The sequence below is a fragment of the Artemia sp. Qi Xiang Cuo genome, chromosome 8 (assembly GCF_049724085.1).
Source record: "Artemia sp. Qi Xiang Cuo chromosome 8, ASM4972408v1, whole genome shotgun sequence".
Lineage (NCBI taxonomy): Eukaryota > Metazoa > Arthropoda > Branchiopoda > Anostraca > Artemiidae > Artemia > Artemia sp. Qi Xiang Cuo.
Window position 1 is genome coordinate 34,804,017 of NC_142801.1, and position 25,111 is coordinate 34,829,127.

At 35.6% G+C, this 25,111-nt stretch overlaps 1 protein-coding gene across 1 annotated transcript in view; it reads left to right on the forward strand.

Annotated features, from left to right (window-relative positions):
- Nucleotides 1-25,111, forward strand: part of LOC148949351 (uncharacterized) — a 157,279-nt gene that overhangs the window by 82,228 nt on the left and 49,940 nt on the right. Inside the window, exon 5 of the mRNA XM_089092681.1 lies at nt 991-1,212. Coding sequence (XP_088948807.1) covers nt 991-1,212 — 222 coding nt within the window. The remainder of the gene's footprint in view (nt 1-990; nt 1,213-25,111) is intronic.

The following is a 25,111-nucleotide window of genomic DNA, read 5'->3' on the forward strand; positions in this document are numbered from 1 at the left end:
ATTATCTTAAGGTTGACGCGTCTATAACAGAATAGGCTAATTGAGGAACGGCTTCATTCAAATTGCCCTTTGATTTGGGACGATCTGCCTGGGGAGTTTTTCCCTAAGAGTTTCTCTATCGACTCCTTCAAAAGGAGATTCAACGGACACTTCTAACCTCATGATGGAGCGATGTAGATGACTAGCGGTATATCACTGAGTTAAAAGTGCCTGATGCTGCGAATTTAGGAATAAATAAAAAATCAGGAATTTAAATCTAATTCCAAAAATGATTCATCTCAGTTCCCGATACTTTGGAATTTTTTTCAACATCAAAATTAAATTGTTGCTTTGTCTCATCAATAACCAACTATGTGGTGAGTGTTTTCTAATGCTTGAAAAGGGTGTTCACATGGGCGTATCTAGGAATTCGGGGCTGATCGGCCAATTAGGGGGGTTGGGTGGCATATTGACAAATTCTGTTAGAACCTAGCGCTACACGCGCTCTGGATGCGCCCAGTCTTGAGAATATGTGTTTCTCTGAGGTATTAACTTCTGTACAGAGCAAATAATTTAACGAATCCTATTATTGAATCCGATTTTGTTTAAATACTTATCAAAAACACATAAGAAAAGGAAAATTTTGGATTACTAGAAATGGCTTTGTATTTTCAAAGTTTCTTAGAAACTTATTAGATGCCATAGGCATTTCAGGGTTTTGCACTTCTTCCTTAGCATCTAATCCATCGAGTAGACATCCCCTCCCATCCCTTCTCCGTGGACCTCTTTATGATGCTAAAAGTTTTCATCAGCTATTTATCTATTAATTATCAATTACTATATATTATAATTATCAGTTATTGTCCCTAATTGAAGCAATATGAAAGCAAATTTGTCCAAAAAAATGAAACAATATGTGATCAAATTTGCCCAAATAATAAAGCGACATGTGATCAAAAAATCTTAGCTCGAAATAAATTTCCTTATGCTTCTTCTATAATGCCCTTACAGTGACAATTTCATCTTCATCCAAAATCTACGTTGGAAGAGCAGCTTCTCCGGAACCGCCACCATCTTCCCCTGATTCCTCATATGAAAGTGACTATGCTAGTGTAACGTATGCATATGAACCTTTTTATGGCTATTGTACCATATATACAAATGTGGTTCCCTTTAAATGTATATGCAAGGATGGCGAATCAGAGGCACAGGAAATCAGTTGCTGGATCGAAGGTTTGTTATACTTTTTTTTTACCTTTCTGAAGTTCAGAGGAATACCTTCTAAGATTGTGTATCTTTACGTTAGTCTTGTAACTCTTAGAGTTTTTATTGGTTCCTAATTTGGCTTCCACCAGCCAGGTGAAAGAGTTTTCCATCTATTGTAATTATTGTTTCCATTTATTTTCGGTTTGTAGCCTTATAAAGTCACCATGTCCGAGAACTCTCGAGTGGCCCGTATCTGAAAAACTACACAATTTTGTAGTTGACCCAAGAACGAGAAGAACCGTCCCACAACGTCTTTTTTGTATCTATTTTCTTTTCACTAGGAATCATCATATCGAACCAGTTGGCGTAGAAGGTTGGAAGAGGTCTCATTTTAATAAAAGCTATCAAGTAGAAACTCTGAGATAGCAAATCGGTCTAGAACAATTGACAATCATCTTATACAACTTCCCTGCTATTGTTGCCCCCTCCCTAAGTGTGACCTAGTAAAGAGCAAACTCCAGTCCATGGTAACGGGAAATTTAAAAACCAGTGTTGAAAAATTGTCATTTAATGTTGATTTAGGAATGGGAACTACCATGTCAGTTTAATTGTAAAAGTTTATAACGAAAACGAATTTATGAGAATTTCTAAAAATAGCCTGAAGCCCCTTTAACATGGGTTTGATGCCTCGTAGACACTGCCTCTTTGTTGAAAAGAAAAATGCATCATTGGAATCACCATCGTCGAAAGGTGAAGTCTCACAGAGAGTGTTCAAAGGCTCATTTGAAAGCTAATTACAGACAGGGAGGGCTTGAAGTACGGCCAGGGGGATGATCTCCCTCATTCAGCGACTCCTAGATCATACTGTATCATTGTATTATATTCTTGCCATGATTGTATTTTATTGTTACCTGAGAGCTCAAAGACAGTGCCTCAGTACCGAAAAGAGAAATGTGTCATTCCAATCATCTTGATGGGAATCTTTTTTCGGAGGCTATTAGCCCCCCATTTCAATAACCTAAGAAAATCATATTTTAGCCTGTGTAGCACTAGTGTGTTCCTTTTTTCTGTCTTTTCATTTTCTCTGCCTCATGGGGACACTGGAACATCATAGAGATCTGTTCAAGGGCTCATTTGAAAGTTAATTACGGACAGGGATTGCTAGAAGCACCCAGAACAAGGGACGGGGTTGGTTTATCTTATTTAAACGACTTTTAAATCATATTATACGTTTATATTATATTTTACCTAAAACTTCATTTATGATTTATACTTCTTTTTGGGACTGGTGCCTGCTAGCTTGCCAGTTTGCATGGAGTTTTCCGCTCAAAAGTAGAATAGAGAAACAAAGGCTTGTTGAAACAGGTTTTGATAGTTCTCTCTGACATAGATTATAAAATTCGGGTGTATCCCATTTGAGCGCTTTCCCATTTGAGCGCCATGGCGGGCAAATGGGCATTTACCATTTGCGCGCCGGATTTTAATTAGTTCAGTTGTGTCCCATTTGAGCGCCAGAGAATATTTTGCGTATGTTAGGTGATATAGCTAGGTGATCAGGTAAATTTTTCGCAAATCATATTATTGACTTACGAATAAAGTAAACACACCACTCGATGCCTTTTTTAGGCTCTTTCCAAATATAATAATCATTTTTGTCGGAAATGAATTTTACCCCCACCCCTATGTATACCAATCCAGGGCATATATGTGCACATTAGGGGGTGGGGGTAAATTTAAAACTTAACTCCCATTAACATCAGAAATAAAATTTGCCCACCCCCTAATGTGCAAATAAATACCATGAATTGGTATATATAGGGGTGGGGGTAAAATTCATATCAGAAAAAATGTTTATTCTATTTGGAAAGAGCATAAAAAAGGTATCGAGTGGTATGTTTACTTTATTCTTATGTCAATAATATCAACTGCGAAAAATTTACCGACGGGTCTTCATGTCTGTTTTCCTCATACAGTATATAGCGGTGGATACCGCATAATGCATAAGTACCTGTATATACCTTTAGTAGTAAATATATATGGTATACATAAATACTATATATATTTACTTAGTTTATAATACTATAAATGGAAGTTATTTTCACAACCATTGACCCAATAAAATCCTCAGTTTTGTTCGTTGTCTTCGTGGCAATAAATATTTCTACAGGTCAATGTGGCAGCAAACCACGCTTCATCCACCGCAAAATCACAATTTTGGGTTTGGCGCTCAAATGGTACTCCGTGGCGCTCAAATGGGAACAAAATTCCATGGCGCTCAAATGGAACAAAATTCCGTGGCGCTCAAATGGGAAAGCGCTCAAATGGGAACACCCCTAAAATTCCACTTCAGCTTCTACACTAGAGGCTCCGGCTCAAGTACAATCAAAAATAATCCTTTTTGGTGTTAGGCAAAGATTATAAACATGATTCCAAAATATAATGTCATATCCACAAGGCCATATCAGGGGTGGGTAGGAGGTTTGAAAACCTTCCCGAAATGTTTGTTAGACTCGTGAAAACGTAACAAAGATGAATATAAACAAATCTTTGATGCGTTGTTTTAATTTTTTTGTACCCCCCTCCTCTCCCCTCAAAAAAATTATCTATTCTAACCCCCCCTGAAAACAAATCATGGATAAGACCCTGCATATCCATCCATCCGTAAGTCTACAGCTTCCATGAAAACCGCGCAGATTAGACCCTTGCCACTTTCTTGCAATAAACTGAAATTGATGGCATAGAAAAAAAAACAAAAAAAAACAAATACAAAAACAGAAGTAAACCAAAGTACTGCTCCCTTAGCGCAATTACGTCGGAAGAGAAAGGAAGATCAAGGAAAGTATAGTATAACCTTAAGTTTTTGGGTCTTTTAGCCATAATTTTGTTGTGAACTGACTTTAGAATAATCAGTTCTAATTTCTCTGGACACGACTTTGTGATTCCTTGGTTGACAGTTAACCAATGCACTTGGTTAACCACACATTTTTGCTAACGAAACCTTCTACACTACTGCGTATGCTGTAGAAACGTAAAATTATATTTTACTTTGGGAGCAGGTTTGGAGGCACGAGTACACATGAGGTAGAGAATCTGGAAAGCCTTGCCTGTAGGCTCCATAAAAATGTGGATGCCTAAAGTCATACTCTTAAAGTCATATTTCATCTTCAGATGTAGTAAAAGTGGGACATGAGTTTACATCTGACATAAGCCCAAATTAACTTGCAATTCTGTAGTTCTTCTGGCTATTTAAGAAGAGAGAACAAATAGCGTCATCCTCATAAACATTCGTGAAAACACACGAAATAGCTTAGTCAGCAAATACTATTCATAGTTTTGCAAACATTGAAAAACGATGCTAGTAAAGTTCTAAAGGCATTGCTGTTTCATCTGCTTTTCTTTTTAGAAAGAAAATTTCATGAAATAAAATTTGGCTTCCAAGCTGAACATTAAACGAAGCATGCTTGTCTTATCTTTTTCCTGCGTTCAACTCTTAATTCTAGTCTGATTCTTGCTGCTATATTTTTTATGTATGAAAAACTTTCGATTCGTTGACCCACAAACTTCTATTATCTAAAAAATCTGATTAGGGTGTAAGAGGAAACGCTAAATACTCGTATCGATTTGTACATATCGATTGTATGTCTTAGATTGATTCGTAAGGCTAAATTTGTTTATTATTTTCAAGAACTTTCAAAATGCAGAAAGGATATTCGGAGAACTTGGCGCGTGATCAGCTCCGTCCTTAAACATCTGTCTATGCCTTCTTGTATTCCTTTAAGTTTGGTGTTTGATAGCAAAAGCAAGTTGTTTAGGGTGCATTTAATGTCCAAGAAGCATTTAACTTTTATATTGCTAATGTTAGAAAACGGCTGCTTCTTCAGTTAGCTCCTTTCCTTTCGAACTTGATTTCAAATTGTAGGTTGGTCCAAGTTGCTTTAAGTCGATTTTCCTAGAGCCAGTTTTTAAGGTTGATATTGCTGTTCTTGTTAATGGGTAAAAGGTTCAGGCGTTCAGCGCCTACTGGTTCTGATTGTTTACCCACCAAAGTAGTCGATTTCATTCTTCATTCAACTACTTCTCCTTTGACGAGACTTGCTAATCTGTCTTTCGAGAACGGAATTTGTCCGTGTTCGAGTGAATGTTTTATATGAAGTTTGGCCTCAGAGTGATCCGGTTAATCGTCGCCCAGTATCTTCACTGCCTATTTCTAGGAACATTTTTTAAAAAGACTATGCTTTCCCGTCTACTTGCTTTTTTGGAGATAAATTAAAAAAAAAAGAATTTTTCAAAGAAAAGTAAAAAGCTTCATTAAACCAGAGATGAGCAGCAATAAAGTTAAACAATTTTACAAGCGTAAAATAACCATAAACCACTATCAATAAATACATACAACCTAAAACGAAAAGAAATTACACTATATAACCAACTCAAGCTCAAAATAAGCAAACACTTCCACAAACAACAGTGGGGTTAAGGCCCTTGTGCCTTCTAAGGACCGAAACATAATTTACACTTTACTGAAAACAATATCTATTTTGAGCCATGTGTTTTTATTCCTTATAACATCCAAAAAATAAACAAATTGCCATCATAGCTAAAATTATTGAAAAGAACACATGACTGTGTATTGACTGTTTAGTATTTAGGACCTACTAATACTTTGGGATTTATTAAAGATATAAAATAGAAAACCCTTAAAATGCGCATTTTGTTTTGTGTATAGCGAAAGCTATGTTCTTGGCTAATTTAACACCCCCCTCAACCTATAAAATGGCTTTGGAAAACGACAAATGAATTGCTAAATGTATACATCTATGATCCTACGCATGTCTTCTAATCCTGTCTGCCTTAAGTTTATCAGCTTATCTGAATTTGTGCCCTAAGGCATAGATGACTTAGGAATTCTCCTCTTTTTGATTAAAACCAGTATATCCCCTCTCTCTATTATGCCTATATTTGAAAAATCAACTAAATTTGTATTCTTACACTGGCAAAAACGGTTCTTGGTAGAAAAGATATAAAAATAGCAAATAATGAATCATGATTCTGGCAGGATGAGAGCTGGGGTAGCCTATCCAGGTAATTTTAATATCTTTCTTAACCAAATCATAAATATTCGAAATAAATGCCACTGATCTAAAGCCCATTAACCGTATAATGCACATAGGCCCTCACCCATCCCCTCCCCCAAAACCTAAAATTAGGCACCTGGTCGTATGTAGCTCGAGAAATCCAGCTAAAATACTAAATTTTGGTGACGGTTTCGGCCCTGCGGGCCGAAAATATTTCCGTGATTTTTACTGAAGTGGCTTGCCCCCCCCCCTGAAAAAGCTGAAATGACGGGCCTGGAACTATCAAATATTATTGACTAGTTATAATTGATACAATAGATATGGAACTTATAATAGAACTGGGGACTAGTTACAATATAACTGGCTCAATATTATTCAAGGAACTACCACATAAGCTATGGCAGTTCCTTGTAGGCTACTAGCATTCATTAGATGACCTAAAATAAACAAATAAACTCACATGTGGCCAATCACGAGCTTCTCGTAATTTTCAAGAAGATACGGCAGGTCAACAATCCAGCGCGAACCTTTGAGCAGTTCCGGTTGTAGATTTCGTCCAGAAGTGATAGTTTTCATCGGCTCAATTAGTTCGGTAGGGGGGTTTTCAGAACTTGAACTTGATCCTTTTCCAAAACTTGACTCTTCTGGAATTGGGTCTAACCCCAAATGCTGGAACAAATACTTAGGTAAACTCGCCCTACCTCTTGCACGGTAGGTTAATTTCAATTTTTCACGATGGGCCTTAACATTTGGCAAACCCAACCCACGCTTATTTCTCTTTTTCCCCATAGTTGTCAAACTTGATTGTTGAATTCACAATTTCCCAGTATATCCAACTTATTCCCACAATTTGTCGAATGTCCAACTCTCAAGCTAACGCTTTCAAATTATATACACCAAATAAATCATTTCAAGAGCTAAAGCTTCACTAAATCAAAGTCAAACTGACCGCTTTTGAACAAAAGGAAGCGCTAACCCCCTCAGCATAATTTATGCGCCCACATCCGTTTGATTCCAAGTATTTTAGGCTCTTTGTCGGGTGATAAGCAATTTGAAACGTTGGTATGTAAAGTATTTGAAGGGACTGCAGTCAGCAAGTGTTTTTTTTATAAAAATATGCTGCTACCGCTTCAATAGAATATTTTTCGCTGCATTTTTTAAGTACCAATTACGACAATATTGACTGCAGCAATCTTGCAGGCAAACCCAAAATAGGTTTTCGAGTTTTTTTGGGATTTCAGGAAAAATAGGTGTCGGCTTTAGCATTTTGCTAAATCAAAATGTTCACCTGATTCTGTTCTTTTAGAAAAGACTGAGACCGCCTAACTGCCTCAACTATTAATGTCAGACAAACTCAAAACACTTACTATGGGAGAGATAGGAAGGTCGCTTCAAGTATGGTCGCCCCTTAATACTATTAGCCTCAGTAGTAGCAGTAATCGTAGTAGTAGCAGTAAAATTCACTTAGGGCCTTTTGGTTAGTTTGACATCCCCTCAAAACACCCTGAAAGTTTAAACTCAATACTCTCAGGTGTTCCTGCGATATTGCTGATGCAATCTACTGGCAGCTTAAATGCACATAGCCTGTTCCAATTTAGTTCAGCATCCCTTTAAACACTCCCTGAAAGTTTTACCTTAAGTGTTAAATTGAAAGTTTTATCCTCGGTAGTAATAGTAGTCGTAGTAAGTAGTATTGGGTTAATCTAAAGGCAGTACCCCGACCATACAAGCGGGCCTACATTCCGAGCAGGCCCACTAAAGAACACACATAACCATCCATACAATACACATAACCAACCATATAATAACACACATAAATAACCATACATCAATACAAGACACCATCGGTACAATAACAGACATAACCATCCATATAACAACAGACAACACCATCTATATATCAACACACAAAACCATATATCAACAGACAGCACCATCCATATATCGACACACATATCAAACCATACAACACACATATCCTATCACTCCGAGTGGCCAATGGACACATTAAATCTACTGACCATCTGGTACGACGTTTCAGAGTGATAAGGAAAATCTTGGAAACATTATTATCAGAGTTTTGACTGTCACAAATGTCGTTTAATAATAAAAGTGACTTTGAAGTAACATTATGTATAATAAATGAAGTTTTTATTTGGCTCCTTATAAGCAATCGATAGAGATCTTTTTGTACTCTAACAGACAATTTCTTCTGATGGTTAATGGAACTGTGCACTTTGGTTTTCCATTATCGGGCTTACGCATGAGTTTGAGCCCCCACATTTTCATCCAGGACCCCGATTCCCAATCCAGGGCTCCATGTCACCACTCCAGGACCCCAAGTTTCCCACCAGGGCTCTAAGTCCCTGGCGAGGACCCCAAGTCCCCTACCAGGGCCCCAATTCACACTCCAGGACCCCACGTCCCCCACCAGGGCCCCAAGTTCTGTACCAGGGGCCCCGACTCCCACACCGGGGCCCCAAGTCCCACTCCAGGACCTCAAGTCTCCCACCAGGGCCCCAAGTCCCAAACTAGGGCCCCAAGTCCCACACCAGGGCTCCAAGTCAAACTCCAGGACCCCAAGTCCCCACCAGGATCCCAAGTCTCCCAGAAGGACCCCAGGTCCCCCACCACAGCCCCAAGTCCCAGACCAGGGCTCCAAGTCACACTCCTGGACCCAAGTCCCCCACCAGGATCCCAAGTCCCCTACCAGTGCCCCGAGTCCCTACTCCATGAACCCTCCTCCCCCCAAACACACTTTGAGGGGCCCCAACCATTCTCTCTTCAGGCCCCCATCCTCCAAGACCCAATCCCCCTCCCCCCCCCCTCACACTCCTCAAGGCCTCCCCATTTTTTTTTTCGACATATGTTTTTTCAACTTCTTTTTTTCCATGTCTTAAAATCACATAAAATATATATCTAGAAAAAAAATCACCTGCGATAAATTTATAAAGTATAAAATGGGGACGATATAAATTTGTCTGTCGTGGTGCTTACCCCAGCTCCTTTGATGATGACTGTTGATTTTCATTTCTATTTTTTTTCATGAAAAATAAACTGAAATTTTATTTCTTTTTCAAGGATGTCCCAGTTGGCCTTGATTTCTACAGTTTAGTATTAATGTCTATGGTTTGGTCTGAATTTCTAGGCTTGGCCCTGATTTATACAGTTTGGTCTTGATTTTTATAAACATATCCGGATTTTAAGAGGATGACCTCAATTTCTGCAGTTTAGTCTTGATTTATATGAATTCATCAGGATTTCTATGTATTGGTCATGATTTCTACAGTTTTGTCTTGATGTCTTTGGTTTGGTCTGGATTTTTAGGGTTTACCCTGGTTTTTATGAATTTGTGTGGATTTCTATGCAATACTCATGATTTCAATGAATTCATCCAGAACATGTAAGACACATGTTCAGAACTTTGAAAAAAAAAACTTTTAAGGTGAAACGCCAAGTCTTTTAATTGGTCAGTGGGTATCAAAAATTAATATGAAAACGCTTTTGCATAGAACAAACTCGACTGCTTGGTATATTCCAAATATTTTAATTGGAGAGTGAGTATCAAAAATTAATAAGAAAACACTTTTGCATGGAACAAATTCAGCTACTTGGTAAATTCCAAGTCTTTTAATTGGGGAGTGAGCATCAAAATTAATATGAAAACACTTTTACATAGAACAAACTCAACTACTTAGTAAATTCCAAATCTTTTAATTCATGACTGAGTATAAAGTAATAAAAATCAATTTAACATAGAACAAATTCAGCTACTTGGTAGATATTAAATCTTTTAATTGATGAGTGAATATAAAAAAATTAATAAGAAAACACATTTGCATAGAACAAACTCAACTACTAGGTAAATTCCAAGTCTTTTAATTGGTGAGTGAGTATAAAAAGTAATAAAAAAAGCACTTTAGCATAGAACAAACTCAAATACTTGGTAAATTTTATGTCTTTTAATTGATGAAAGAGTATAAAAATTAATAAAAAAGCACGTTTGCATAGAACAGACTCAACTAGTTGGCTAATTCCAAGTCTTTTAATTGATGACTGAGTATGAAAAATTAATAAAAAAGCACTTTAGAATAGAACAAATTCAGCTACTTGGTAAATTCCAAGTCTTTTAATTGATGAGGGAGTATGATAAATGAATAAAAAAACTTTATGCATAGAACAAACTCAGCTACATGGTATATTCCAAGTCTTTTAATTGATGACTGAGTATAAAAAATTAATAAGAAAAACCTTATGCATAGAACAGACTCAGCTGCTTGGTAAATTCCAAGTCTTTTAATTGATGAGTGAGTATAAAAAATTAATAAAAAAAAACCTTATGCTTAGAACAAATTCAACAACAAGGTAAATTCCATGTCTTTTAATTGATGAGTGAGTATAAAAAAAAATTAATAAAAAAGTACTTTAGCATAGAACAAACTCAGGTACTTGGTAAATTCCAAGTCTTTTAAATGGGGACTTAGTATCAAAAATCAATAAAAAATCACTTTTACATAGAAAATACTCAACTAGTTGGTAAATTCTAAGTCTTTTAACTGATGACTGAGTATCAAGAACTAATAAAAAAACACTTTTTCATAGAACAAATTCAACTACTTGGTAAATTCCAAATCATTTAATTGATTTGTTCAATTAAAAAAAAAACTTTTGCATAGAAAATACTGAACTAGTTGGTAAATTCCAAGTCTTTTAACTGATTACTGAATATCAAGAACTAATAAAAAAAAACTACTTTTGCATAGAACAATTCCATGTCTTTTCATTGATGACTGAGTATCAAAAATTAATAAGAAAACACTTTAGCATAGAACAAACTCAACTACTTGGTAAATTCCAATCAATTGGTCAGGGAGTAACAAAAATTAATGAAAAAAAAAACACCTTCGTATAGAGCAAACTCAACTACTTTGCAAGTTCCAAGTCTTTCAATTGGTGAGTGAGTAAGTAATGACAGAGTATCAAAAATTAATAAGAGAAAATACTTTTGCATAGAACAAACTCAAATAATTGGTGAATTCCAAGTCTTTTAATTGGTGACTGAGTACCATAAATTAATAAAAAAAAAACACTTTAACATAGAACAAACTCAGCTACTTGGTAAATTCCAAATCTTTTAATTGATGAGTGAGTATAAAAAATTCATAAAAAAAACATTTTTGCATAGACCAAACTCAGCTACTTGGTAAATTCCAAGTATTTTTATTGATGACTGAGTATCATAAATTAATAAAAAAAAAACACTTTTACATAGAACAAACTCAGCTACTTGGTAAATTCCAAATCTTTTAATTGATGAGTGAGTATCAAAAATTCATAAAAAAGTAGTTTTGCATAGACCAAACTCAACTACTTGGTAAATTCCAAGTCTTTGAATTGGTGAGTGAGTATTAAAAATAAAAAAGCACTTTAGCATAGAACAAACTCAGCTACGGTACTTGGTAAATTCCATGTCTTTTAATTGTATACTGAGTATCAAAAATTAATAAGAAAATACTTTTGCATAGAACAAACTCAACTACTTGGTAATTTCCAAGTCTTTTAATTGGTGACTGAGTATAAAAAATTAATTAAATAGCACTTTTGCATAGAACAAATTCAGCTACGTGGTAAATTCTAAGTCTTAGTTGGTGACTGAGTATTAAAAAATAATAAGAAAGCACTTTTGCATAGAACAAACTCAACTACTTGGTAAATTCCAAGTCTTTTAATTGATGAGTGAGTATCAAAAATTAATCAAAAAAACCCTTATGCATAGAACAAACTAAGCATATTGGGTATGATTTCGTGTTTGAGTGACTCCTCAGTTCGATTCCATTGGCTTTGTTCGTTAGTAGATTAATTAAAAAAACTTTCCACAAAATAAGTTTTTCAAAGAAAAGTAAAGAACTCCATTAAACAAAAAAGAGCAAAAATCGAATAATCTACCAAGCGTGAAACTACCACAAATCAGCATCGATAAATAAATGAAACCGAAAACGAACAGAAATTACAATAAATAACCGAGTCAAACTCAAAACGAGTAGAAATTAACATAAGTTGGGATCAAAACCCCTATGCTTTCCCAGGGCCAGAACATAGTTTGCACTTTACTGAAAAAAAAAATGTTTTTACTTTTATAACTTTAATAAATCAAATAATACTAACATTTTGATTACTAAATATCAGAATATGTATATTAAACTGACAATGCACATTCATTTGTATTTTTTTCAGTAAAGCGTAAATTATGTTCTGGCCTTGGGAAGGCATAGGGGTTTTGAGCCCAACTTATGTTAATTTCTGCTCGTTTTGAGTTTGGCTCGGTTATTTTTTGTAATTTCTTTTCGTTTTGGGTTTCTTTTATTTATTGATGCTGATTTGTTGTAGGTTCACACTTGGTAGATTATTTGATTTTATTTTTGCTCATTTTTTGTTTAATGGAGTTCTTTACTTTTCTTTGAAAAACTTATTTTGTGGAAAAAGTTTTTTTTAATTAATTTCTGTTCGTTTTATATTTACATAGTCTTTTCAGAGAAAAAGAAAATAATACTTTAAATCTTTTCGTTTGTTTATGAATTTAGAGTTTGGCCTGATATTTATATGCTGGAGAAAAATTTTCAGCAATTTTTAACAACATAAACCCTCTTAAAAATCTGGACACAAAAAAAGTGTTTAATTTAGTTTCATACCTCCTCTACTTGGCCTGAAATAGAAGACTCGATACCATTCGCAAAAAAATCTTTTTAATTTCTTTGATAGCTTGCATACACTTACGCTATTCCGATATGGTTAAATTTTAAGAGCAGAAGCAGCCCGGAAAATTTGAACATAATACCCTCAGTCGTTCTTGGGATACTGCTGAGATGCCTTATTGGGAATTAGCATTAACACAGGGCATTTTGATTTAATCTTATGGCAACATTTGGTTTGCAGCCCTTTTTGAAATTTCTATATAAACTTTATATGCCCCCGGGCCAGAACTTACAATCCTTGCACTGAGGGCTCTGAGGGGGTTATCATCCTAAAAGACCTTATTTCAAGAACTTTCAACTACGTTGAACAAAATGGATATCTCAAAATTTTGATTGGACGTGTTTGGGAAAATGGTGGGCGTAAGAGGGGCGTTAGTCGCTCTCCAATCACTTTCAATTATTAAAAAAGGCACTATTCCTTTCAATTTCCAATTGAATGAGCCCTTTTGAAGTTTCTACGCTTTCAATAAAAACCTTATACGTCCCCAGGGCATAACTTACAACCCTTGCCCTGAGGGCTGTGGGGGGAGGGGTTGTCATCCTTAAAGACCTAATTTCCTAAACCTTTCAATTACGTTGAATAAAATGGCTATCTAAAATATTGATTAGATGTGTTTGGAGAAAAGATGGGCGTGAGAGGGGGGTTAGTTGCCTTCAAAACACTTTCGACTATTAAACAGGGCACTAGCCCATTGAATTTCCAATCGAATGAGCCTTTTTTAAAGTTTCTACGACAAAGTATTTCAATAAAAACCTTACATGCCTCCAGGGAATAACTTATAACCCTTGCCCTGAAGACTGTGGGGGGAGTGTCCTGCTCAATGGTTTAATTTCCTGAACTTTGAACTGCGTGGAACAAAGTTGCTATCTCAAAATCTTTATTGGATGTGTTTGGGAAAATGGTGGGAGTGAGAGGGGCGTTAGTCGCTCTCCAATCACTTTCAACTATTAAAAAAGGCACTAGCCCTTTCAATTTCTAATTGAATGAGCCCTTTTGAAGTTTCTACGCTTTCAATGAAAACCCTATATGCCCCAGGGCATAATTTACAACCCTTGCCCTGAGGGCTGTGGGGGGTTGTCATCCGCAAATACTTAATTTCCAGAGCTTAAAACTACGTTGAATAAAACGGGTATCTCAAAGTTTTGATTGGATATGTTTGGGGAAAAGGTGGGTGTGAGAGGGGGGTTGGTTGCCCTTTAATCACTGTCGACTATTAACAAGGGCAGTAGCCCTTTGAATTTTCAATCGAATGAGCCTTTTTTAAAGTTTCTACGACAACGCCTTCTATAAAAACCTGATATGCCCCCAGGGCATAACTTACAACCCTTGATCTAAAGGCTGTGGGGGACTGTCCTCAAGAACATAATTTCTATCTGGAAATCAACTACGCTGAACAAAATGGCTATCTCAAAATTTTGATTGGATGTGTTTAGGGAAATGGTGGGCGTGGAAGGGGTGTTAGTCGCTTTCCAATCACTTTCGAATATTAAAAAGGGCATAAGCCACTCCAATTTCCAATTTAATGACCGCTTTTCGAAGTTTCTACGACAACTTCTTCGATACGAAGTGCCCTGGTCTAAAGGAAAAAAATAATAAATAATACATTGTGCCAACATCATTCTTATATGCCCTTGGTGTCTAACTTAAAGCTCTTGCCCAGAGTGTTGTTGGTGAATGTCCTCCTCTTTACTTAGTTCCCGTTTCTTGTCTCGTTCTCGAGTGTCCCCGTTCTTTACTTAAGCTGCGCGATTGCGCTGTCTATGATTTATACAACAAATTTCTATATAAACCTTATATGCTCCCAGGGCTTAACTTACAACCCTTGCACTGAGGGCTCTGAGGGGGTTATCTTCCTAGAAGACCTGATTTACAGAACGTTCAACTACGTTGAACAAAATGGATATCTTGAAATGTTGATTGGATGTGTTTTGGAAAATAGTAGGCGCGAGAGAGGCATTAGTCACTGTCTAATCACGTTCTACTATTAAAACAGGCACTTGCCCTTTCAATTTCCAATTGAATGAGCCCTTTTGAAGTTTCTACGACAACGCTTTCAATAAAAACTTTATATGCCCCAGGGCATAACTTACAACCCTTGCACGAGGGCTCTGAGGGGGTTATCATCCTAAAAGAAAAAATTTCCAGAATTTTCAACTACGTTGAACAAAATGGATATCTCAAAATTATAATTCGATGTGTTTGGGAAAATGGTGGGCATGAGAGGGCCGTTAGTCGCTATCCAATCACTTTCAACTATTAAAAAAGGCCAGAGCCCTTTCAATTTCCAATTGAATGAGCCCTTTTGAAGTTTCTACGACAAAGCTTTCAATAAAAACTTTATATGCCCCCAGGGCATAACTTACAACCCTTACCCTGAGGGCTGTGGGGGGAGGGGCTGTCATCCTTAAAGACCTAATTTCCATAACTTTCAACTACGTTGAATAAAATGGCTATCTAAAAATTTTGATTGGATGTGTTTGGGGGAATGATGGGCGTGGGGGGGGGGGGCTTTTTGGCCTCCTATCACTTTCGACTATTAAAAAGGGCACCAGCCCTTTGAATTTCCAATCGAATGAGCCCCTTTTGAAGTTTCTGCGACAACACCTTCTATAAAAACCTTGTATGCCCCCAGGGCATAACTTAAAACCCCTGCCCTGAGGGTTGTGGGGGAGTGTCCTCCTCAAAAACAAATTTTCTATCTGGAAATCAACTACGCTGAACAAAATGGCTATCTCAAAATTTTGATTGGATGTGTTTAGGGAAATGGTGGGCGTGGAAGGGGTTTTAGTCGCCTTCCAATCACTCTCAAATATTAAAAAGGGCACAAGCCACTTCAATTTCCAATTGAATGAGTGCTTTTTGAAGTTTCTACGACAATTTCTTCGATACGAAGTGCCCTGCTCTAAAGAAAAAAAATAATAAATAATACATTGTGCCAACATCGTTCTTATATGCCCCCAGGGCATAACTTAAAACTCTTGCCCTGACGATTGTAGGGGAGTGTCCTTCTCTTTACTTAGTCCCCATTTCTTTTCTCGTTCTCGAGTATCCCCGTTCTTTACTTAGGCAGCGCGATTACGCCTTCTATAAAGCCGCCGACAACGCCTTCTATAAAAACCTTGTATGCCCCCAGGGCATAACTAAAACCCTTGCTCTGGGGGTTGTGGAGTTGTTGTTGGAGTGTCCTCCTCAAAAATATATTTTCTATCTGGAAATCAACTACGCTGAACAAAATGGCTATCTAAAAGTTTTTATCAGATGTGTTTTGGGGAATGATGGGCGGGGGGGGGGGGGTTTGTTGCCCTCAAATCACTTTTGACTCTTAAAGAGGGCACTAGCCCTTTGAATTTCCAATCGAATGAGCCTTTTTTGAAGTTTCTACGACAATGCCTTCTATAAAAACCTTATATGCCCCCAGGGCATAACTTAACACCCTTGCCCTGAGGGCTCTGGGGGAGTGTCCTCCTCAAAAACATAATTTCTATAAGGAAATCAACTGCGCTGAACAAAATGGCTATCTCAAAATTATGATTGGATGTGTTTGGGGAAATGATGGGCTTGGGGGGCTAGTTGTCCTCCAATCACTTTTGACTACTAACAAGGGCACTAGTCCTTCGAATTTGCTATCAAATGGGCCTCTTTTGAAGATTATACGACACCGCCGTCTATTTAAGCCTTATCTGTCCCCAGGGAATAGCATAACACCCTTGTCACGAGGTTTGTTGGGGAGTGTCCTCCTCAAAAACATATTTTCTATAGTTGATTTTCTGGAAATCAACTACGCTGAGCAAAATGGCTATCTCAAAAATTTGATTGGATGTGTTTGGGGGAATGATGGGCGGGGGGGGGGGGCTTGTTGCCCTCGAATCACTTTTGACTATTAAAATGGGCACTAGCTACTCCAATTTCCAATCGAATGAACTCTTTTCGAAGTTTCTACGACAACTCCTTCGATATGAAGTGCCCGGGTATGGAGAAAAAAACAAAAAAACACATTGTGCCCACATCGTTCTTTACTTAGGCAGCGCTAGCCCGCTGCCTATGATCTAGCTAATAAACTTACTTGATCCTGTGTTTTTTAGTATAGGGGTAAAGTGAATAGTTCCCTCTTTCCCCTACGGCTACCCAAAGAACATTTTGGTAAACGCCAGTACAAGTCCTGCAACGACAGCACCAATACAGGGGTTGAGGCAAACATACCTTTTCTTATATTTGTAAACTAATTTTCTTTAATTAGTAGAAAGAAAGGAAAAAAATAGACTTTGGTTTTTAAGGCCTGTCTTGTGCCTGTTGGCCAGCTTCGACAGTTCTGGTTTTAAATCTTAAGAGGACATTTAATAAGATGATTAACATCTTAGATTTTTTTTTTTATTTCCCCGGAGATCCGCACCTACAAAAAATGTATTTTTTGACAAATTTCCGGGATGTGTTCCTTCAGATTTATCTAGAAGGAGGTGGAGAATCCCCTATATCTTTTACTCTTCTTAGGTATATGATGTGATTAAATGAGGTATGTGATGATTATTACATCAGTAGAGGAGGGGGTGTTACTCGTGTCACGCACCCCTGCTGCCACCTACAACTTTTTTTATATAATTTATTCAAGGATTATCGATCGAGTCTAATGGGGGTCAAGGTCAATCGATCTGTTGTTGTTTGGCCACGTGAGAATGACATGAGGGATGATTTACATAATCGCCGGGGTGATTATTGAGTCACGAGCATAGCACATGTGAACTTGATTTACATAATCGATAGGGGACATTATTGATTCACGAAGGGGAGACTTAGAAAACATTAAGGCTTCTTTAATATTAGGTCTGAGGAAGTGTGGACGTATGAAACACAAATGTCTTCATTGTTATTTGGTTAGCTTAACCTGAGAAATAGCACCTGTGAACTTGATTTACATAATCGCTAGGGGAAATTATTGATTCACGAAGGGGAGAATTAAGAAACATTAAGGCTTCTTTAATCTTAGGTCTGAGGGATAAACATTCTTTAGGACAGAGAGAAAAATTAATATTTTATTTTTAAATAGGGTTTCATTGATCTTTAGTGTCAGGAATCATAATTGACATCACAGGTTATCTTGGAATTATGCGGGAGTCTAAAGAGATAGAAATTCTATTTTTAAATACGGCTTCACGGAGCTTTAAGTCGGAGAGATAAATTGATATTCTAACGAAACCCTAATAGTTTAGCTAGGAAAATTTATGAGATGAAGAGATTAACGTAGGAAAGGGTTTCCTAGAAATTTGAAATGCGTTAGCGCAGAGATGCCAAACAAAAGGAACACCCTGAAATTACGTTTAGTGATTATTTGGGCGAAACCGTTTTAGACAGGTTATGGAACTATTTCGGCGAAACAGATAGAGACATTTTAAAAGAAGATTTTTGAAGAGATTTTGGAGGAGGTTTTGAGTGTGGTCGTTATAATACACAAGTTCCATTTGAACAGTGTTGTGAGGTCCCCTACCCCAACCCCAAAGGGTTCCAATCCCCCACCCCAACCCCGAAGGAAGCCCCCGGTCCTCAAAGGTCCACCGGGCTCCCAAAGGCCCTCCACCGGTCCCCAAATGTCCCCCAGGCCCCCAACTGCCCCCCGGACACTCAAAGGTCCCCCAAGCTCCCAAGGGCCACCGGCACCCCCAAAGGCCCACCCCAGACCCTCCACTGCCATCCCCGGGACCCCGAATGTAGCATCGTGCTCCCAAAGGACCAACGGGGTCCCAAAGGCCATCCACCGGTCCCCAAATGTCACCCAGACACCCAAAGGCCCTCCCTGTGCCCCAAAGGCCCTCCCTGTGCCCCAAAGGCCCTCCCCCGACCCTCCTCCTCCTCCTCCTCCTCCTCCTCCTCCTCCTCCTCCCTCCTCCTCCTCCTCCCACCTCCTCCCCCTCCTCCTCCTCCTCCTCCTCCCACCTCATCCCTCCTCCTCCTCCCTCTTTCTCCTCCTCCCCTCTCCTCCCCCCCCCCATTCCCTCCCCATTTTTTATACTTTTTTTGTGCATTGAGACACAGAACGACCCCCTGCCCCCGCCCCCTCCCCCTCCAAAGGTCTGATTTTTTCAAAGTTCATTTTGAATTTCTTTCATTGAAATGCAAGAGTTGGAATATTTCAGTAGTGTTTGGTTGTGGTTTACCTTGTCACAGTTACATTTTCTTGATTTTTCAAAGTTCATTTTGAATTTCTTTCGTTGAAATGCAAGAGTTGGAATATTTCAGTAGTGTGATGTTGTAGTTTACCATGTCACAGTTACATTCCATAAATTTTTCAAAGTTCATTTTGAATTTCTTTCGTTGAAATGCAAGAGTTGGAATATTTCACTAGTGTGATGTTGTAGTTTACCCTGTCACAGTTACATTCCCTTAATTTTTGATAGTCAATTTTGAATTTCTTTCGTTGAAATGCAAGAGTTGGAATATTTCAGTAGTGTGAGGTTGCGGTTTACCCTGTCACAGTTACATTCCCTTTATTTTTGATAGTGAATTTTGAATTTCTTTCGTTGAAATGCAAGAGTTGGAATATTTCAGTAGTGTTTGGTTGCGGTTTACCTTGTCACAGTTACATTTTCTTGATTTTTCAAAGTTCATTTTGAATTTATTTCATTGAAATGCAAGAGTTGGAATATTTCAGTAGTGTTTGGCTGCGGTTTACCATGTCACAGTTACATTCCCTTAATTTTTGATAGTCAATTTTGAATTTCTTTCGTTGAAATGCAAGAGTTGGAATATTTCAGTAGTCTTTGGTTGCGGTTTACCTTGTCACAGTTACATTATCTTGATTTTTAAATGTTCATTTTGAATTTATTTCATTGAAATTCAAGAGTTGGAATATTTCAGTAGTGTTTGGTAGTGGTTTACCTTGTCACAGTTACATTTTCTTGATTTTTCAAAGTTCATTTTGAATTTCTTTCGTTGAAATGCAAGAGTTGGAATATTTCAGTAGTGTTTGGTTGCGGTTTACCTTGTCACAGTTACATTAACTTAATTTTTCAAAGTTCATTTTGAATTTCTTTCGTTGAAATGCAAGAGTTGGAATATTTCACTAGTGTTTGGTTGTGGTTTACCATGTCACAGTTACATTCCCTTAATTTTTCAAAGTTCATTTTAAATTTCTTTCGTTGAAATGCAAGAGTTGGAATATTTCACTAGTGTTTGGTTGAGGTTAACCTTGTCAAAGGTACATTTTCATTATTTTTAATTGTTCATTTTTTTTTTATTTCTTTGTTATGAAGGTGTTGGTATATTTCAGTAGTGTTTGGTCGTGGTTTACCTTGTCACAGTTACATTCTCTTAATTTTTCAAAGTTCATTTTGAATTTCTTTCGTTGAAATGCAAGAGTTGGAATATTTCAGTAGTGTTTGGTGGAGGTTTACCTTGTCACAGTTACATTCACTTAATTTTTCAAAGTTCATTTTGAATTTCTTTCTTTGAAATGCAAGAGTTGGAATATTTCACTAGTGTTTGGTTGTGGTTTAACATGTCACAGTTACATTTTCCTGATTTTTCAAAGTTGATTTTGAATTTCTTTCTTTGAAATGAAAGAGTTGGAATATTTCACTAGTGTTTGGTTGTGGTTTACCATGTCACAGTTACATTTTCCTGATTTTTCAAAGTTTATTTTGAATTTCTTTCATTGAAATGCAAGAGTTGGAATATTACAGTAGTGTTTGGTCGTGATTTACATTGTCACAGATACATAATCATGAATATTCAAAGATCAATTTAAATTAATTTCATTGAAATGCAATAGTTGTACTATTTCAGTAGTGTGATGTTGTGGTTTACCTTGTCACAGTTACATTTTCTTGATTTTTCAAAGTTCATTTTGAATTTCTTTCGTTGAAATGCAAGAGTTGGAATATTTCAGTAGTGTTTGGTTGTGGTTTACCTTTTCACAGTTACATTTTCTTGATTCTTCAAAGTTCTTTTTGAATTTCATTCGTTGAAATGCAAGAGTTGAAATATTTCAGTAGTGTTTGTTCGTGGTTTAACTTGAGATAGTTAAATTTTCATGATTCTTAAAATTGAATTTCTTTCATTGAAATGAAAGAGTTGGAATATTTCAGAAGTGTTTGGGTGTGGTTTACATTGTCACAGTTACATTTTCTTGATTTTTCAAAGTTCATTTTGAATTTCTTTCGTTGAAATGAAAGAGTTGGAATATTTCAGTAGTGTGTTATTGTAGTTTAACTTGTCACAGTTACATTTTCTTGATTTTTAAAAGTTCATTTTGAATTTCTTTCGTTGAAATGCAAGAGTTGGAATATTTCAGTAGTGTTTGGTCGTGGTTTACCTTGTCACAGTTACATTTTCGTGATTTTTAAAAGTTCATTTTGAATTTCTTTCTTTGAAATGCAAGAGTTGGACTATTTCAGTAGTGTTTGGTCGTGGTTTACCTTGTCACAGTTACATTTTCTTGATTTTTCAAAGATCATTTATAATTTCTTTCATTGAAAAGCAAGAGTTGGAATATTTCAGTAGTGTTTGGTCGTGGTTTACCTTGTCACAGTTACATTTTCGTGATTTTTTAAAGTTCATTTGAATTTATTTCGTTTAAATTAAAGAGTTGGAATATTTAAGTAGTGGTTGGTTGTGGTTTACCGTGTCACAGTTACATTTTCTTGATTTTTCAAAGTTCATTTTGAATTTCTTTCGTTGAAATGCAAGAGTTGGACTATTTGAGTAGTGTTTGATTGTTGTTTACCATGTCACAGTTACATATTATTGTTTTTTAAAAGTTCATTTTTAATTTATTTCGTTGAAATGCACGAGTTGGACTATTTCAGTAGTGTTTGGTCGTGGTTTACCTTGTCACAGTTACATTTTCTTGATTTTTCAAACTTCATTTCGAATTTCTTTCGTTGAAATGCAAGAGTTGGAATATTTCACTAGTGTGATGTTGTAGTTTACCTTGTCACAGTTACATTTTCGTGATTTTTTAAAGTTCATTTGAATTTCTTTCCTTTTTTTGCTAGTGTTGGAATTTTTAACTAGTTTTTGGTTGTTGTTTAACTTTTCAGAGTTACATTTTCTTGATTTTTAAAAGTTCATTTTGAATTTCTTTCGTTGAAATGCAAGAGTTGGAATATTTAAGTAGTGTTTGATGGTGGTTTACCTTGTCACAGATACATTTTCTTGATTTTTCAAAGTTCATTTTGAATTTCTATCATTGAAATGCAAGAGTTGGAATATTTCAGTAGTGTTTGGTTGTGGTTTACCTTGTCACAGTTACATTTTCTTGATTTTTCAAAGTTCATTTTGAATTTCTTTCGTTGAAATGCAAGAGTTGGAATATTTCAGTAGTGTATGGTTTTGGTATACCTTGTCACGGTTACATTTTCTTGATTTTTCAATGTTCATTTTGAATTTCTTTCGTTGAAATGCAAGAGTTGGACTATTTCAGTAGTGTTTGGTTTTGGTTTACCTTGTCACAGTTACATTTTCTTGATTTTTCAAAGTTTATTTTGAAGTTATTACCTTGAAATGCAAGAGTTGGAATATTTCAGTAGTGTTTGGTTGTGGTTTACCCTGTCACAGTTACATTTTCTTGATTTTTCAAAGTTCATTTTGAATTTATTTCATTGAAATGCAAGAGTTGGAATATTTCAGTAGTGTTTGGTTGTGGTTTACCTTGTCACAGTTACATTTTCTTGATTTTACAAAGTTCATTTTGAATATCTATCGTTGAAATGTAAGAGTTGGAATATTTCAGTAGTGTATGGTTATGGTATACCTTGTCAAAGTTACATTTTCATGATTTTCCAAAGTTCATTTTGAATTTCTTTCATTGAAATGCAAGAGTTGGAATATTTCAGTAGTGTTTGGTAGTGGTTTAACGTGTCAAAGTTAAATTTTCTTTATTTTTCAAAGCATATTTAGAATTTCTTTCGTTGAAATGCAAGAGTTGGAATATTTCAGTAGCGTTTGGTTGTGTTATACCTTGTAAAAGTTACATTTTCATTAATTTTTAAATTTTAAATTTGTATTTAATTAGACTTAATGAAATATTTTTACTATTTCAGTAGTGTGTTGTTGTTTTTTACAGATCCAAATTTAATGTCTATTGATTTTTAAATGGTAAAATTTTATTTCCTTCTTTTAAATGAACGATCTGTTATATTTGATTAGTGTGTTTTGGTGTTTTAACGTGTCAAAGATAATGTTTAATTATGTCTAAAAGTTCATTTTGAAATTCTTTCGTATAAAAGAAATAGTTGGAATATTTCAGGAGTGTTTTACATTTGTTTTAAAATTTCAAAGTTAAATTTTAATTATTTTTCATATTTAATTTCGAATTTCTTTAATTTTAATTAATTATTTTGTATATTTAATAAACGTATTGTTTTTTTTTAAAGTGACACAGTTTAATTTTATTGTTTTTTTAAATTTTATTTTTTATTTTTTTTGTTTTAATTGAAATTTTCTTATACTCTAAGTAGTTTCTTTTTATTTTTTACCATGTAAGACTTAAATTATATTTATTTTTAAAATTTCATTTTTAATTTATTTAGTTTAAATGCAAGAGATGTTGTATTTAAGAAGTGTCTGGTAGTGTTTGAACATGTAAGTTACATGCTCATTTTTTTCAAATGACAATTTTTAATTTCTTTCTTCTAAATGAATGAGTTGATCTCTTTCAGAATTGTTTTGTCGTTGTTTACATTGTCACACTGAGATTTTATTGAAATTTCACATTTCTTTTTTATTTTATTTATTGGAAATGATCGATTTGTACTATGTATTTTTTTGTTGCTTATTGTTTACAAGTTCACTCTTAAATGATATATAAATTTAATTTATAATTTGTATTTATTTAGTTTTAATTCATGAGTTTTTCGATTTAAATTGTGTTTTTGTTTTGTTTACATTTTAAAATTTACATTTTCATGAAATTTAAAAGTTAATTTTTATTTTATATCTTTTAAGTGATTGATTTTTAATATTTCAGTTGCGGTTTTTTATGTTTTACCTTTTCTAATTTACAATTTATAGATTATTCAAATTAATTTTTACTATATCTATTTTTATTGAAAGAGTTGGAATATTTAATGATTGTTTTTGGTTAGTTTACCATTTCACAGTTAAATTGTCTGTATTCTTAAAAATTCATTTTTAATTTCTTTATTTGTAATGCCATATTTTGATTATTTCAGGTGTGTTTGTGTTTTGTTTAAATTGTCACAGTTTCATTTTCTTGTATTTTCAAAGTTCATTTTGAATTTCTATCGTTGAAATGCAAGAGTTGGAATATTTCACTAGTGTATGGTTGTGGTTTACCTTGTCACATGTACACACATGTATACACATGTACACAAATGTGCTTATCATGAGTGCTCATGATAAGTTAACATAACCCTTTCCGATGATTAGGGTTAGGTTAGACTAGAGTCAGTGCGGTTAGATTAGACTAGGGTAGGTTAGCCTACGTACGCGTCACTGAGTTGAGAGTAGGCTAGGTGAGTGACATGCGAAAAGTTAGGTGAATGATTATGTTAGGTTATGTTAGATTAGGCTAGGTTAGGTTAAGTTATGTTCGGCTAGGTTAGCCTACGTACGCGCGCGTACGTAGGCTAACCTAACCTAGTCTAATCTAACTTAGCACTAACCTAACCTAATCATACACTAACTTTCGCATGTCTCTCACCTAACCTAAGCTAACCTAAGTGAGCATCGTACATAGCTAACCTAGTCTAGTCTAACTAACTGAATCTAGTCTAACCATAATCACCGGAAAAGATTAGGTTAACTATCATGAGCACTCATGATAAGCACATGTGTACATGTGTATACATGTGTACATGTGACAAGGTAACCATACACTACTGAAATATTCCAACTCTTGCATTTCAATAAAAGAAATTCAAGAAGAACTTTGAAGAATCAAGAAAATGTAACAATGACAAGGTAAGTCACAACCAAACACTACTGAAATACTCCAACTCTTGCATTTCAAAGTAAGAAATTCAAAATAAATTTCGAACAATCAAGAAAATGTAACTGTGACAAGGTAATCGAAAACCAAACACTACTGAAATATTCCAACTCTTGCATGTCAACAATAGAAATTCAAAATGAATTTGAAAAATCGAGAA